A 15,000-nucleotide genomic window follows, 5' to 3' on the forward strand; every position below is an offset into this window, starting at 1 on the left:
ACAATTATAAAGAAAGTGATACAGACAGGCTCCTGGCTCCGCCCCTTAAACAGGATTCATTCCCAAATTTTATGAGTTTGTGGAAAAATCTGTTTTTAGTTTTCTAGTGTAATTCTGCTGAAAACAAATAAACAAATTGATAAGGAGTGAAAACAAAAGACCAAAAACCTTTATTTAAGAAAGAATCATAAAATCACGATACATAATAATTCATTATCCATGTAATAACCACATTAATATCATGTATAAGACACGAGATGAGTCACGTGGTGTTACCACAGCCTCAAAGGCTCATCACCAACACGTCCAACATAGTTCAGAGAGTAACAGCAAAATATATATATTTATTGCAGAAAAGCCAACTTCAACAACAGGCCGGCAAAATGGACAAAAGAAGGAAAACCCAACACAGCAACCCACAAAGGGTCGTAGGATCTGAGAATCTTCCTTCAACCTAAACCAACATCAGAACTAAAGCTCACAGAAATAAAGCTGCGGAAACTGGACGACTGGACCCATCAGAAAAGAAAAAGAAAAGACACAACACAACAATACTCTTGCTCTTAAGGTCATGCTGTACAAACTGCTGCTGCTGCAACCAAGGATGGAGAGAGAGGTACTTCCTGTTTCCTCTCACATGCTTTCATCAACCAATCACAGTGCACCTGAGGAGAGAAGAAAACAGGAAATGAGTAGAAAGGAAATGTACGGGTGTTTTCCTCTTTATTCAAAAGCGTGGTCTTTTAGTTTGAGAGCTGGACTTGCACGTTCAGATTTTGTGGTGTTTTTACTCAAAACCCTGCACTTGCACTCACACAGCTCCTGCTGCTGCTTAGATTTGCTCTGCTTGTGCTCAAACTCTGCGCTTGCACTCAGATATTTTGTTGCTTGGACAGATTTCCTGTATTTAATAACTACACACTATGGTTTCTGTAAAACTCGCTTGTATGGATGTACTCTGAAGTCGTCCATCTTGGTTGTGTTTGTCCCAGTGGCTCTGACCTGATGCTTCACACCAGGTCTTCCTGCTCCTCTGTGTCTTCTGTCTGTGCTGCAGTATCGATGTCGTCATACTCAGGACAGTTGTCTAACTGATGGGGGAGAGATGAGAAAATATTAAGCCTCACTGGACTTTATTCATGAAACCTGCAAATAATCACAGTTCATCCAAAACAGTTTGAACGTAGTTGCGCCCCCTGTTCATTCATTTGTTTGTTCATCAGCAGGATTACACAAAAAACCGAAACTGATTTCAACAAAACTTGGTGGAAGGACGGGACATGGGCCAAGAAAGAAGTGTCAACGTGAAGTCACCCATTGGTTTGTGAGCTGCCATTTTGAAGCCTCCATTTTATACATGTTGTCCAGCGCCATCTTGGTTTTTTGAAACCAGAAGTAACCATATTTGGAGGAGAGGGGGTGGAGACTGACTCAGGGCCCAAGGACACTGCCCGCCCACCTAAACCAGTGACCTGCACCCAGTACTAGCTGTCAATCACATGGTATCCATGACCCAATGCCTGCAGTGGTTTAATATACGATCAATGGAAAGAACCTTTTACGTTTTGGGGCAGATTCAGACAAAGTATAAGAAATGTTTTGTCTCTTTCTCTAACATAGTGAGATGAAAACAGTGATATGGAGTCATTCTTTTGATCTCACTGACTCTCACCTCTATCATCTCCACAGCTTCATTCACTTCTGATTTCAAGCTCAGAGTTTTCTTCATCCTGAATCGAAAACAACAACTAACACAACATTTTACAAAATGAACTTCATAACACTGAAACTAGTGTTTGAAGACATTTGAAGAAGACAGTAAAAGAGCAGAGGGTGAACTGATGGATTTGTTTTACCTCGTCCACAGAGTCCAGACCAGCACTGGAACCAGCACGACCACCAGAGTGTACCTGATGATATTCATGATTATCACTGACTTCCCTGGACAACAGACAGGAGACATGAGCAGTGTGGTTAGACTGATGACTCAGTTTGCCAGGTGATGCTGTTGGTCAGTCAGTATTGTTCATGTGCAATATGATGGGCTTGATATACAGCTGGGACACATCTGGAAATCCTGAGTATTGATGGTTTAAGGTTCTGGTGCAATGAAAAGGAGGGGGGGGGGGGGGGCTGTAGGCTGTAAAAGTCAGAGTGCTAAAATCACCTGCTCCAACAGTCAGATGTAAGGTGGTGTTGCTACGTCCGTGTGTGTTCTGGGCCTCACACTGATACTTTCCACCATGTTCAGCTGTGATATCAGTGATGGTGAAGATTTGTCCTGATGCTGTTGGTGAGTCCTCGTTCTCCTTGTACCAGGTGTAGTGAGCTGCTGGGTTAGCATCACTGCTGCAGGTCAGAGTCACCGAGCTGCCCTCCATGATCTCACCAGAGGGACTCACTGACACAGAGGGAGGCTTTGGAGCGTCTTTTTGAAAACAGAATGATGATAACAGATGACAGACATTGCGTCTAACATTTGGGGACGTATATGATATGATGTGTTAAAGTCAAAGGTGCTCAGGGGAATGGCGTCACTGAGTTACAACAGCAAATCAGTTAAACAGACAAAGGTATTTTTCTTGTTGTTAAGTGACAGTTTTTTTTCAATGATTTCCTGTTACACTACTGTTTCCAGACTCCCCTGAATGTCCACAGATTTCCAAATAGTCCAGTTTGTAACGTGGACTTAAACGTGACATATTATGACCCTTTTCCACAATTAGACAGAGTTTCTACCTAATAAAAAGTGTGAAGAGTCCTGTTCAGAGTGGCCTGTTTGAGGATGTGTCTCTTAAACTGTTATTGAGCCACTGCTCCCCCTGCTGGGAGGTGTATGTGTGACGTGTGCACAGGAGCAGGGTTTTGTTTTCACCACTGTCTGTCTGCTGAGAGATGTTTGCTCGTCACGTGAATGTGCACAGTGAAGGAAATGTCTTTCAAGTTTACTGAGGATGGTGAAAGCTTTATGGATTTTTACTGACGCTGGGTGGATTCCTCTTTGTGCTGCTGATGGTCTGACTGTGAATATTTATGGGGCAGAAGTCAAACGACCCATATCTGCACACATTTAAAATGTAAAGGACAAAGTATGGGACCATTCAATATATCTTCACTTAATAACCAGTGTTTGACTCACATGTCACAGTAATTAAGATGTTTGCTGAACTCCTTCCCAGCTCATTTTCAGCTGTGCAGTAATACTCTCCAGAGTCTGACGACCGGATGGAGCTGAGGACAAATTGTGTCGCTTCACTGAGACGTTGAACTTGTTTATCTCCACTTCTCTTGTACCAGGTGTATTTAGCTGCTGGGTTAGCATCACTGCTGCAGGTCAGAGTCACCGAGCTGCCCTCCATGATCTCACCAGAGGGACTCACTGACACAGAGGGAGGCTTTGGAGTGTCTGAAGGATAGTCTATATTAACACACAGGATGATAATACAATCAAAACAATATCTGTATTATTTGTTAATAGTTTAATTTTAAGTTATTTCCACATTATTGTAGCTTCATGAGGAGGCGTAAACTCACACAATGTAGGAGAAGGGAAACGCTCCTGTCCTTCTATAGCACAGTGATAGCTGTCTTCATGATTAAAGTGTCGGAGGTGAAAGTATTTTTTCCGTCCAACAGGTTTATTGTTGTAGTACCAAACGTAGGAAAGATGATCAGGGAGCTGACACCTGCTGTGACAGGTCAGCTCTGTCCAGGTAGAAGATGGATTGGCTGTTGATCTCCTCACATGTACCTGGAGCTGAGGGTCTGTGAACAAACATGTGATTTTATTTCAACATACACACTAACATTTCAAACTGACTCTAATGAAAATGTTACCTGTGACATTCAGAGTGACTCCAGCTGAACCAGTTAAACTCCCAGTAGGTTGGTTTGTTGTGAACATGAACTTGTACACAGCTGAGTCGCTCTCTCTCAGGTTAGAGATTCTCAGAGTGCACTTGTTGTTTCCACAGAGATACTCCACACGACCTGAATACTCCGGATCAGTCCTTAGATCAACGTGAATCCCATTACTCTCTTTAATGAACCAGAAGGTTTCCTGAACTGTAGTATTATGGTGATTCAACCTGGATGGGTATGTGTAGGTACAGTTAATGTCCACTGTTGATCCTCTGAAGGCACAGACATCAGTAGAAGTGTAACTCACACTCCAGTCAATCTGACTCCTTACCACTGTAACACAGAGCACATCAGAGAATCAGAAGATAAACTTGAACATTTATAAAACTAAGTCCATGTATTTTCTCTGGTGAATCACTAGTCGGCAGGTTTTCATTTTAAGATGATGACGATGCCAAGATGAGGAAACTTTCAGTTCACATAAAACACAGTGAAGTGCCCTTTAGACTTCAGTGTGATAAAAAACACACTGTTGGAGGTGAGGAACATGAGGGACCTTGTATAAGTTGCTCTTATAATGGAGCAAACTGGCCAATATGGAGGAAATGATCTGTGTCTTTTATGCAGAGTCGACCAAAGATGGACGACACGTCTCCACTTCCTCCCACTCTCCAGAAATGAAGCCAAAATATCCTGGATACCAACGCTGCCATCTTTCACATTTGGAAACACAGTCTGCACAGTAGTGATCCGGAGATGGCGCCACAGTATCAAGGTCCCGCCCATACATGTGCTCGACCAATCCTGAGTCAGCCTCAGCTGTCAATCATGATGTTTAATCTAATTTTCCTATCATCAAATTACAAGTTAAAACCAAATTATGAGAAACATGAACAATAGAGTGTGATAAGAACAACCTAAAATGACAGAAACCATCTTTGAGAAAAATATATTTGACTTTTTAGATTGGTCCATGTCCTTCCCACTAACATGGAGGAGACAGGATGTATGTTCTATACTGCAGCCAGCCACCAGGGGTTGATCAAGATGCTTTGGCTTCACTTCTGGGGAGCAGTCATGTCGACCATCTATATTTACAAGCAGAATACTAGTACTAAAAGTACATTGGTTTGTCAGTACTGACAGTAGTATCCCAAGAGTTCAATGTGCCCATGCAAAAAAAAGTATTTAAAGACACATGAAGTTATGGTACAATGCATTATCTCAAATACTCCAGCAGATGGTGCTGTTAGTGAAATACTGTAGATTAAACTCACACATCGACGGAGAGCGGAAATCCTCGTGTCCTTTAACAGCACAGGAAACTCTGTCTGTTGGAAAAAAATAACCTTTATAAGATGCTCCTTCCTTCTTCTTCTTTTGATTCTCGTACCAGACGTAGTTCAGATGATCCGGAAGACGACAACTGCTCTGACACCTGAGCTCTGCATACATGTAGTTATCAGAATCATCCTTCACTGATCTGCTCACCTTCAGATGCAAATCTATGTGTGAGAATAAGGAATTCATTTTAGTCCAAACTGACAACACACACATGCATATAAAAGTGCACAGACACACTCAAGTGAACCAAACAAGATGTAGGAAATAAATGAATGAATGTTCAGATGTAAATGTTACCTGTGACAGACAGAGTGACTCCAGCTGAACCAGTTAAACTCCCAGTAGGTTGGTTTGTTGTGAACCTGAACTTGTACACAGCTGAGTCGCTCTCTCTCAGGTTAAAGATTCTCAGAGTGCACTTGTTGTTTCCACAGAGATTCTCCACACGACCTGAATACTCCAGATCAGTCCTTAGATCAACGTAAATCCCATTACTCTCTTGAATGAACCAGAAAGTTTCCTGAGCTGTAGTATCAAGGTTATTAACTGTGGATGGGTATGTGTAGGTACAGGTAATGTCCACTGTTGATCCTCTGACGGCACAGATCTCAGTAGAAGTGTAACTCACATCCCAGCCATTCTCACACTGTACCACTGTAACACAGAGAATCAGATTCATAACGACACCAGAGAACACATAGTTTACTTTTTACTTTCTGTAGAACAGAAACACGTTTCCATGAGCAGCATTCCATAGTATTTCAAATAATGACTCCACACACTGATGACAATTCCTGCATCGAGAGGAGAGGAACTCAGTCATGATGAGAATAATAATAATAATAATAATAACAATAACAATAACATGTTTCAGACTATGTTATGTTTTGAGCTGTAGACGATAGAAACTTTTAAACAAAGAAATAACTTAATATTGATGATAATTCATTCATATATTTTCTTTCTGCCTCACTTTACAGGTGTTGATCTGAAAATGAATGAATGGTTCATTTATATTTTTACTTTCTTTCTCAAACTAATTTCAGGTGAATCAGAAGTCTGAGTGTAAAATAGAGTGACAACATGAATGTAGACATACAGTACCTGTCACAGTGAGAAGAAGGACAACAAATCCACTGGCTGCTGCAGTTACACTCATAGTAGCTGCTGCTCTCGCCTGTGAATTCAAACAATAGAAACGTCCACAGATAAATAATGTGCACAAGATGAAACTCAGTCACATCACAGACACGTCTACCTACAACACAGAAGACCAAGAGGAAGTGAAACTGTTAAACACACTTCCTTCCTCTTTCCACTTACCTGCATGCTGAGCCCGATGGTCGTAGATCAACCTGTGGTTTGTGCAAACTGTGGTTTGAACGAGTGTGAGAGACATCTTTAGTGGCCGTCCATATCAAACCTGTATCATCCACATCAAAACATCTCACTGACACAAGAAATACAAATTTAAGGAGACTTGAGAAAAACTGGGTTGTTTTTAATCTCATCTGTTCAGTTTCTCATTAAGATGCAATAAACATTGAAATGACAAATTAAAGGAAGATTCAACATTGAACTGCCATTAATACTGTTGGAGCCATTTTATTTTAGAAAAAGTTTGACTATGGCTGACCAACTGAGACTAAAACCAGCACGCTGCTAAATTTGTTGATTTTTTATTAATTACCGTTTGTTATTTTGCTACTTTGAACTTGAACATAATTGAATTACTATACGTTAAGCTTCCAGTTGACTTCAACTAGACGTCAGGCCTCCTCATATACACACATTCACACAAGTGTAGACCGCACTAAAAAAGCAGCGAAAACACATTCTTAAGGCTGCAATATTGCATATTGTATAAGTGCTATGGAGAAAGAGATTGTACAGTTTGTATAACACTGTAGTGGCTCATTGGGTGACCTGCTGTGACCTTTTCTAGCCAATAGGGAGAGGTACCCAGTCGTCCTCTCTGGTGAATCTACTCTGTGGAGAGTTTTTTTTACCTTTCTGCATCCTGTCGGCCACTTTGCTTCTCAAGCTACAAGCACACTTCCTGCTTTGCTCAGATTCTGTTATATTGTGTGGAAGTGTGAGGTCACCCTGCTGACCTGCTGGAAGGTGCAGGGACTCTTATTATTCAACGCTCAGGTTTTTGGTGAGAGACGAATTCTCCGGTGCCTGAGAGGACATCCACCGGAGAATCAATCCTCCATTTCACTGGATGGCGAGCCTACATACAGATGTTTGAGAGAGATTCAGACTCACATGTTCCTCTTCACTCCACGGTGTGGTAGGACAGACACTGTACAAAGACGGATTGGGTCCCAACGATCAATACACCAGTTTGACATTTAAGACTGCACTCACGGACGTTGAAGGGAGTCTTATGTGCACACTTTTTAAAATTGTATTTATTTTGTTTATTTTTTTGGGTAAATTTATGCTGTATTGTACCTGTCCATCAATCTTGAACTGCAGGTTATATGTTCTAATACAAGTTAATTCAAAGTAAAACTCGTCACTGATATTCAGGTCCAGGGCTCCTGTTTACCTAGTATCTCTTCTCCTGCTAGCAAGCAGCTCAACTCACGGGAAGAAGACAATAAATATGTGTGTTGGAAGTCTCCTATGGCGTCTGACTGGCTTTATTATGAAAAGGACGAACGAAAGACAGAACAAATACTGGAAGTGAGATTACAATTTCAAAACAATAGCATATAGGAAAAAAATCTGCTTCACATTTTACATAAAAATAAAAACATACGAACAGAATTAAGAATAACCTTGAATGATCCTTGAAAGAAAATCTGCTTTGTTGCAAAAGTATTCATCACAAAGTCAGAAAAGAGGAAGTCGTGAGTGAACAACAAATGAAATAAACAAGACTGTAAATATGAATTATGCTGTGAACAAGGTGCAGCAAACAAACTTTTGCTGTGACTTAAATTACCAAAACTAATATTATAATAATGAATCAATAATCCTAATGAAGAATAAGTATTAATATATTATCTTTTTGTGTAACTTATAAACCTGGATCACAGCAGTACAACATTATTCTGTTCGTAACAACATTCGAGCTTCACACCCGGAGAGAGACGTCAGAGGAAAATGGCCGCCGTGTGAACATGGTGGATTAAAACACACCTAACTCCTTCTTCTTCACGTGTTTAACACCTGATGTGAGAAATACCACAAAACACTAAAGTGAAATCAATGGGCCTGATGCAAACTTTGAACAGACACCAGAGGCAACACAGCTCATCTGGTGTCAGCAGTTCACTTTGTGTTAACGGTCACATTCAAGGCGTTCATCACGTCAGTAGCAGCTCACATCCACATGAGACGTGCTCCCTCCAGTCCTCAGAGGAAACGAGTCCAACTCCTGATCGGCTGATGATGGAAACGATGGAAACAATAGTGTAGAAACAGAAAGAAGAGAAAATGACAGAATCCTCTCTGTGGTTTTATCAGTAAAGCTCTTTACTACCATCTAGTGGCAGCAGTGTCACACTACAACTAACTAATAATGCTTGTTTTGATTATTTTATGAATAGAAAACAGTTTGTCGACCGTCTGACAAACACCGCAGATATTTTCATGTTTGAAGCTGCAAGTTATAAAATGTTTGATATTTTTCATTCAGGCTAAATGTGGCGTTTTTAACAACTTCTACAAGTTGCTGATATATTTCAGATAAAAGTCGAGTCACCAAAGTCGTTTGGATTCATCCTCGGGCAATTTATCCATAAGCTGTCAAGACAAGTCACTTAACACTGAACATTCACTCCAACAATGATGCTGGAGTCTGTCACCAAAGAAGGATTCATCCTGTGGAGACCATGAACAGTTGTATGAACTTCTATTCAAATCCATCCTGCAGCAGTTGAGATATTTCCATCGGGACTCAGGTGATTTCAAGACGCTGGTCTAAACAGCACGAGGTGTTTTGACTGTGCTGTACAATGCCGCTGGATCCTCTCCAGTGTCATGACCTCTGGTTCTGAAAGGAGATAAAACAGATAAATGATCATGAGGTCATGGAGACGTAGCATTAAAGGAGACATATTGAGTTTCAAAGTTCTGCAAAGTTAAAAAGCCCAAAGTCTGAGTTCCTCTCCTGGTAAAACGAGCTCCTCTGCCCCACAGAAAACATGAAGCTCCTGAAGCACCTCACCAGTCGTCCCACCCGTACCTCTGCATCACCGGTAGAAGCCAGGGCTGTAGCAAACGTAGCATAAGCAGAATTTAAACATAAACAGTGGTGCGTTGAACACCTTGTGTTACAAAGTGTTGCATCAATGTTAGCGGAGGAGGTCATTCTTGGCGTTCTCGTGGAAAACATCTCGGAGGTAGATGATGTGGGTTAAAATACGTGTTGAAAGCTTCAATACAGGCTGAATGTCACAGTCTCTGCTTCTGTTGTCTGGAACAGCAGCTTCTAACACCAGCATCTGGAGAGAACTTTAGAATCCATTGTGTCACTGCCTTTTTAAAACAGTCCCTGCTGATTGGGTAACACGTCTGACACACCCACCAGACGAGAGCCCGCTGCACATGGGTTCAAACAAACATGTCGTTCACCACGGAAACGCTGGTTAAACTATAAGAAATGATTTGAGATTGAATGTGTCCTTCGTAAAGTGAGAGTGGAGGATTTCCTACACGCACAGGAAGTGGTTAACCAATCACAACAGAGTGAGCCAGGTGACCCATCAGAGCAGAACTGGCATTATCAGGAGGGGGGGCCTTAAAGAGACAAGAGCTGAAACCAAGTGCTTGAGATAGAGGCTGAAAAGAGGAGCTGCAGCAATAGACAGTCTGAGGAAAGTGATGTTTTCTGAAAATTTAAACATTTTAAAGTCACAACACTAATAAAAAAGATCAAACTGAATATGAGCAGAATATGTCTCCTTTAACAAATACACATTTTTAAACAAAACAAGAAAATGAAAGTGTAAAAACAAATGACTTCAATAGGATAAATCTCTGTTTCTTGTATTTTGTGGTGTTAGTGAGGATAATGGTCCTGAATGAAGAGCTGCTCACCTCGGGGCAGATCTGTTAAAGTTGACAGAAGCGTACGCAACCTCCTCCGCCTCCTTGTGTTCACTGGGTTCAGCTGATCTGACGCTGGAGTAGACGGGATCCGTCTTTCTCTTCATGAAGTGGACACTGGCATAGTTAAGGTCACAGTTTTCATCAGACTCGTTGGGTAGAGGCTGCAACACACAAATTTGCTTTTGAATCTTGTACAAGTGGCAGAATGGACAACGTTAGACTCCAACTATAGCAGCTATTGATTTATTTAAACTGCCTCCTTCTACACTGGACCTGTTTCAAGGACAGGAAACATGTGGTTCTTCTAAAAACCAAAAGGAGGGAAGGTCTTCAGTTTGAATTCCAAACACTAACACTACAAACTTCTCCCTTAGTGTGTCTGTGAGCCACTTGTGTGTGTGCTTTCACATCAGTTGTGTCCAGATAAAACTACATCTGGGAGCTGGATGTTTTCACAATGACAATTTTGACTGTGATTTTAATAACTAGTTTTTAATCTTTACATGACAGAGAAAAGGGTTTGACGTGAGAAATAGTGGCGTTTGAAAGGATTGGACGCTGAACTGTGTGTCTCACCTGCTCCCTGTGGTCAACTCTGTCCCCAGGATCAGCAGATTGATGCGAGTTTCTCTTTTTTCTGATAAATTGAACCAAATAACAAACAATATACATAATAATCGAGTTGATTTAATTTAAAAGGACAGATTTTCAGGAATTCATTGTACAAAGCTTTAGTGGAACAGATTTGCTCACCTGATCAGTAGGAACACGGAGAGGAGAGTTACAGCGAGGAAAACTGCAACAGCTGATCCAATGAGTGCTGATGTCAATGCTGCAGATAAAACTATGATGAAATAACTTTTACTTTATCATTTCACGAAAATCACAACACTTAAAGGTGCAGGACGAAACATTTACAAAAAAATTTTTTGTCATGTTTACGAAACCTGTCACGATGTTTCACCTCGGGGCAGATCTTCTAATAAAACGTTTTGAAGAGTTCTGTGTTCTCAGAGTGACCTTTTTGTGGGCTTGTTTTCTTAAACTGTTATTGAGCCACTGCTCCCCCTGCTGGGAGGTGTATGCGTGACGTGTGCACAGGCGCAGGGTTTTGTTTTCACCACTGTCTGTCTGCTGAGAGATGTTTGCTCGTCACGTGAATGTGCAAAGTGAATGAAATATATTTCAAGTTTACTGAGGATGGTGAAAGTTTTATGGATGTTTTTTACTGATGATGGGTGGATTCCTTTTTGTGCTGCTGATGGTCTGACTGTGAAAATGTATGGGGCAGAAGTCAAACGACCCATATCTGCTTATTTTAAATGTAAAGGAGAAACAATGTCTAAAGTCAATACACAGCTCCAGAACCTTTAAAGGACTTCACATGACTCACCTGCTCCAACAGTCAGATGTAAGGTGGCCTTACTACGTCCTAGTGTGTTCTGGGCCTCACACTGATACTTTCCACCATGTTCAGCTGTGATATTAGTGATGGTGAAGATTGGTCCTGATACTTTTCGTGAGTCCTCGTCCTCCTTGTACCAGGTGTAGTTAGCTGCTGGGTTAGCATCACTGCTGCAGGTCAGATTCACCGAGCTGCCCTCCATGATCTCACCAGATGGACTCACTGACACAGATGGAGGCTTTGGAGCATCTGAAGGATAGTTTATATTAGAATACAATCAAAACACTGTAATATTTGTTAAAAATTTAAATTTAAATTATTTCCACATTATTGTTGCTTCATGAGGAGTAAACTCACACACTGTAGGAGAAGGGAAACGCTCCTGTCCTTCTATAGCACAGTGATAGCTGTCTTCAGCATTAAAGTGTCGGAGGTGAAAGTATTTTTTTCGTCCAACAGGTTTATTGTTATTGTACCAAACGTAGGAAAGATGATCAGGGAGCTGACACCTGCTGTGACAGGTCAGCTCTGTCCAGGTAGAAGATGGATTGGCTGTTGATCTCCTCACATGTACCTGGAGCTGAGGGTCTGTGAACATACATGTGGTTTTATTTCAACATACACACTAACATTTCAAACTGACTCTAATGAAAATGTTACCTGTGACAGACAGAGTGACTCCAGTTGAACCAGCTACACTCCCTCCAGGTTGGTTTGTTGTGAACCTGAACTTGTACACAGCTGAGTCGCTCTCTCTCAGGTTAGAGATTCTCAGAGTGCACTTGTTGTTTTCACAGAGATTCTCCACACGACCTGAATACTCCGGATCAGTCATTGGATAAAAGTAAATCCCATTACTCTCTTGAATGAACCAGAAAGTTTCATGAACTGTAGTATCAAGGTTCTTCCACCTGGATGGGTATGTGTAGGTAGAGTTAATGTCCACTGTTGATCCTCTGAAGGCACAGATCTCAGTAGAAGTGTAACTCACACCAAAGTCAATCTGACTCCATACCACTGTAACACAGAGCACATCAGAGAATCAGAAGATAACCTTCTACATTTATAAAACTACCTCCATGTATTTTTTCTGGTGAATCACCAGTCGGCAGGTTTTCATTTTAAGATGATGAAGATGCCAAGATGAGGAAACTTTCATTTCACATAAAACACAGGGAAGTTCCCTTTAGACTTCAGTGTGACGGAGGAACACACTGTTGGAGGTGAGGAACATGAGGGACCTTGTATAAGTTGCTCTTATAATGGAGCAAACTGGCCAATATGGAGGAAATGATCTGTGTCTTTTATGCAGAGTCAACCAAAGATGGACGATACATCTCCACTTCCCCCCACTCTCCAGAAATGAAGCCAATATATCCTGGATAGCAACGCTGCCATCTTTCACATTTGAAACCACAGTCTGCACAGTAGTGATCCGGAGATGGAGCCACAGTATCAAGGTCCCGCCCATACATGAGCTCGGCCAATCCTGAGTCAGCTTCAACTGTCAATAATGAAGTTTAATCTAATTGTCATATCATAAAATAACTAATTAAAACCAACTTATGAGAAATATGAAAAACCAAGTGTCATAGGAACGACCTAAAATGACAGAAGCCTTCTTTGAGAAAAATGTATTTGACTTTTTAGATTGGTCCATGTCCTTCCCACTAACATGGAGGAGACAGGATGTATGTGCTATACTGCAGCCAGCCACCAGGGGGAGATCAAGATGCTTTGTCTTCACTTCTGGGGAGCAGTCATGTCTTACATCTTTGTTTACACAAGCAGAAGACTAGTACTAGTAGTACACTAGTTTGTCAGTACTGACAGTAGTATCCCAAGAGTTCAATGTGCCCATGCAAAAAAAAAACGTATTTAAAGACACAGGAATTTATGGTACACTGTATTATCTCAAATACTCCAGCAGATGGTGCTGTGTTAGAGAAAAACTGTAGATTAAACTCACACATTGACGGAGAGCGGAAATCCTCGTGTCCTTTAACAGCACAGGAAACTCTGTCTGTAGAATAAAAATTATCTCTATAAGATGCTCCTTCCTTCTTCTTCTGTTGATTCTTGTACCAGACGTAGTTCAGATGATCAGGAAGACGACAACTGCTCTGACACCTGAGCTCTGCATACATGTAGTTATCAAAATCATACTTCAATGATGTGCTCACCTGCACATGCAAATCTGTTTGTGAGAAGAAGGAATTAATTTTAGTCCAAACTGACAACACACACATACATATAAAAGTGCACAGACACACTCAAGTGAACCAAACAAGATGTAGGAAATAAATGAATGAATGTTCAGACGTAAATGTTACCTGTGACAGACAGAGTGACTCCAGCTGAACCAGTTAAACTCCCAGTAGGTTGGTTTGTTGTGAACCTGAACTTGTACACAGCTGAGTCGCTCTCTCTCAGGTTAGAGATTCTCAGAGTGCACTTGTTGTTTCCACAGAGATTCTCCACACGACCTGAATACTCCGGATCAGTCTTTAGATCAACGTGAATCCCATTACTCTCTTTAATGAACCAGAAAGTTTCCTGAACTGTAGTATCAAGGTTATTAACTGTGGATGGGTATGTGTAGGTACAGGTATTGTCCACTGTTGATCCTCTGATGGCACAGATCTCAGTAGAAGTGTAACTCACACTCCAGCCATTCTCACACTGTACCACTGTAACACAGAGAATCAGATTCATAACGACACCAGAGAACACTTAGTTTACTTTTTACTTTCTGTAGAAAAGAAACACGTTTCCATGAGCAGCATTCCATAGCATTTCAACTAATGATTCCACACACTGATGAAAATTCCTGCATCGAGAGGAGAGGAACTCAGTCATAATAATAATAATAATAATAATAATAACAAAAACATGTTTCAGCCTCTGTAATATTTTGAGCTATAGATGATAGAAACTTCTAAACAAAGATACAAAATAATACTGATGATAAGTCCATCATATATTTTCTTTCTGCATCTCTTTACAGGTGATGATCTGAAAATTAATGATTGGTTCATTTATATTTTTTACTTTCTGAGTGTAAAATAGAGTGACAACATGAATGTAGACGTACAGTACCTGTCACAGTGAGAAGAAGGACAACAAATCCACTCGCTGCTGCAGTTACACTCATAGTAGCTACTGCTCTCATCTGCGACTTCAAACAAAAAAAATGTCCACAGATAAATAATGTGAACAAGATGAAACTCAGTCACATCACAGACACGTCTACCTACAACACAGAAGAGTCTGAGAATAAAGACAGATTCTGTAAGAGAAAGATAAATATAAACTGTTAAACA

General features: G+C 40.9%; 1 protein-coding gene across 1 annotated transcript; it reads right to left on the reverse strand.

Annotated features, from left to right (window-relative positions):
• Window positions 1–1,010: 1,010 nt before the first annotated feature.
• On the reverse strand, window positions 1,011–13,824 carry LOC133015303 (sialic acid-binding Ig-like lectin 14). Its single transcript, XM_061082474.1, has 8 exons — window positions 13,647–13,824; window positions 12,338–12,694; window positions 12,035–12,265; window positions 11,666–11,926; window positions 9,176–9,214; window positions 1,857–1,941; window positions 1,673–1,730; window positions 1,011–1,091 (listed from the first exon to the last, which is right to left on the reverse strand). Exons 1-8 carry the CDS (start codon window positions 13,822–13,824, stop codon window positions 1,011–1,013), a joined length of 1,290 nt encoding a protein of 429 aa, XP_060938457.1.
• Window positions 13,825–15,000: the final 1,176 nt, after the last annotated feature.

Source organism: Limanda limanda, chromosome 2, assembly GCF_963576545.1.
Source record: "Limanda limanda chromosome 2, fLimLim1.1, whole genome shotgun sequence".
In the NCBI taxonomy this organism is placed as follows: Eukaryota; Metazoa; Chordata; class Actinopteri; order Pleuronectiformes; family Pleuronectidae; genus Limanda; species Limanda limanda.

Excerpts from the sequence above, each read along its gene's own strand:
- LOC133015303 (XM_061082474.1), bottom strand. The coding sequence starts at position 13,824 with ATGTATGCAGAGCTCAGGTGTCAGAGCAGTTGTCGTCTTCCTGATCAT. Across the intron at positions 12,695-13,646 it reads TTTCCGCTCTCCGTCAATGT|TGGTATGGAGTCAGATTGAC; the intron begins GTGAGTTTAATC and ends TCTGTGTTACAG. Across the intron at positions 11,927-12,034 it reads TTTCCCTTCTCCTACAGTGT|ATGCTCCAAAGCCTCCATCT; the intron begins GTGAGTTTACTC and ends ACTATCCTTCAG.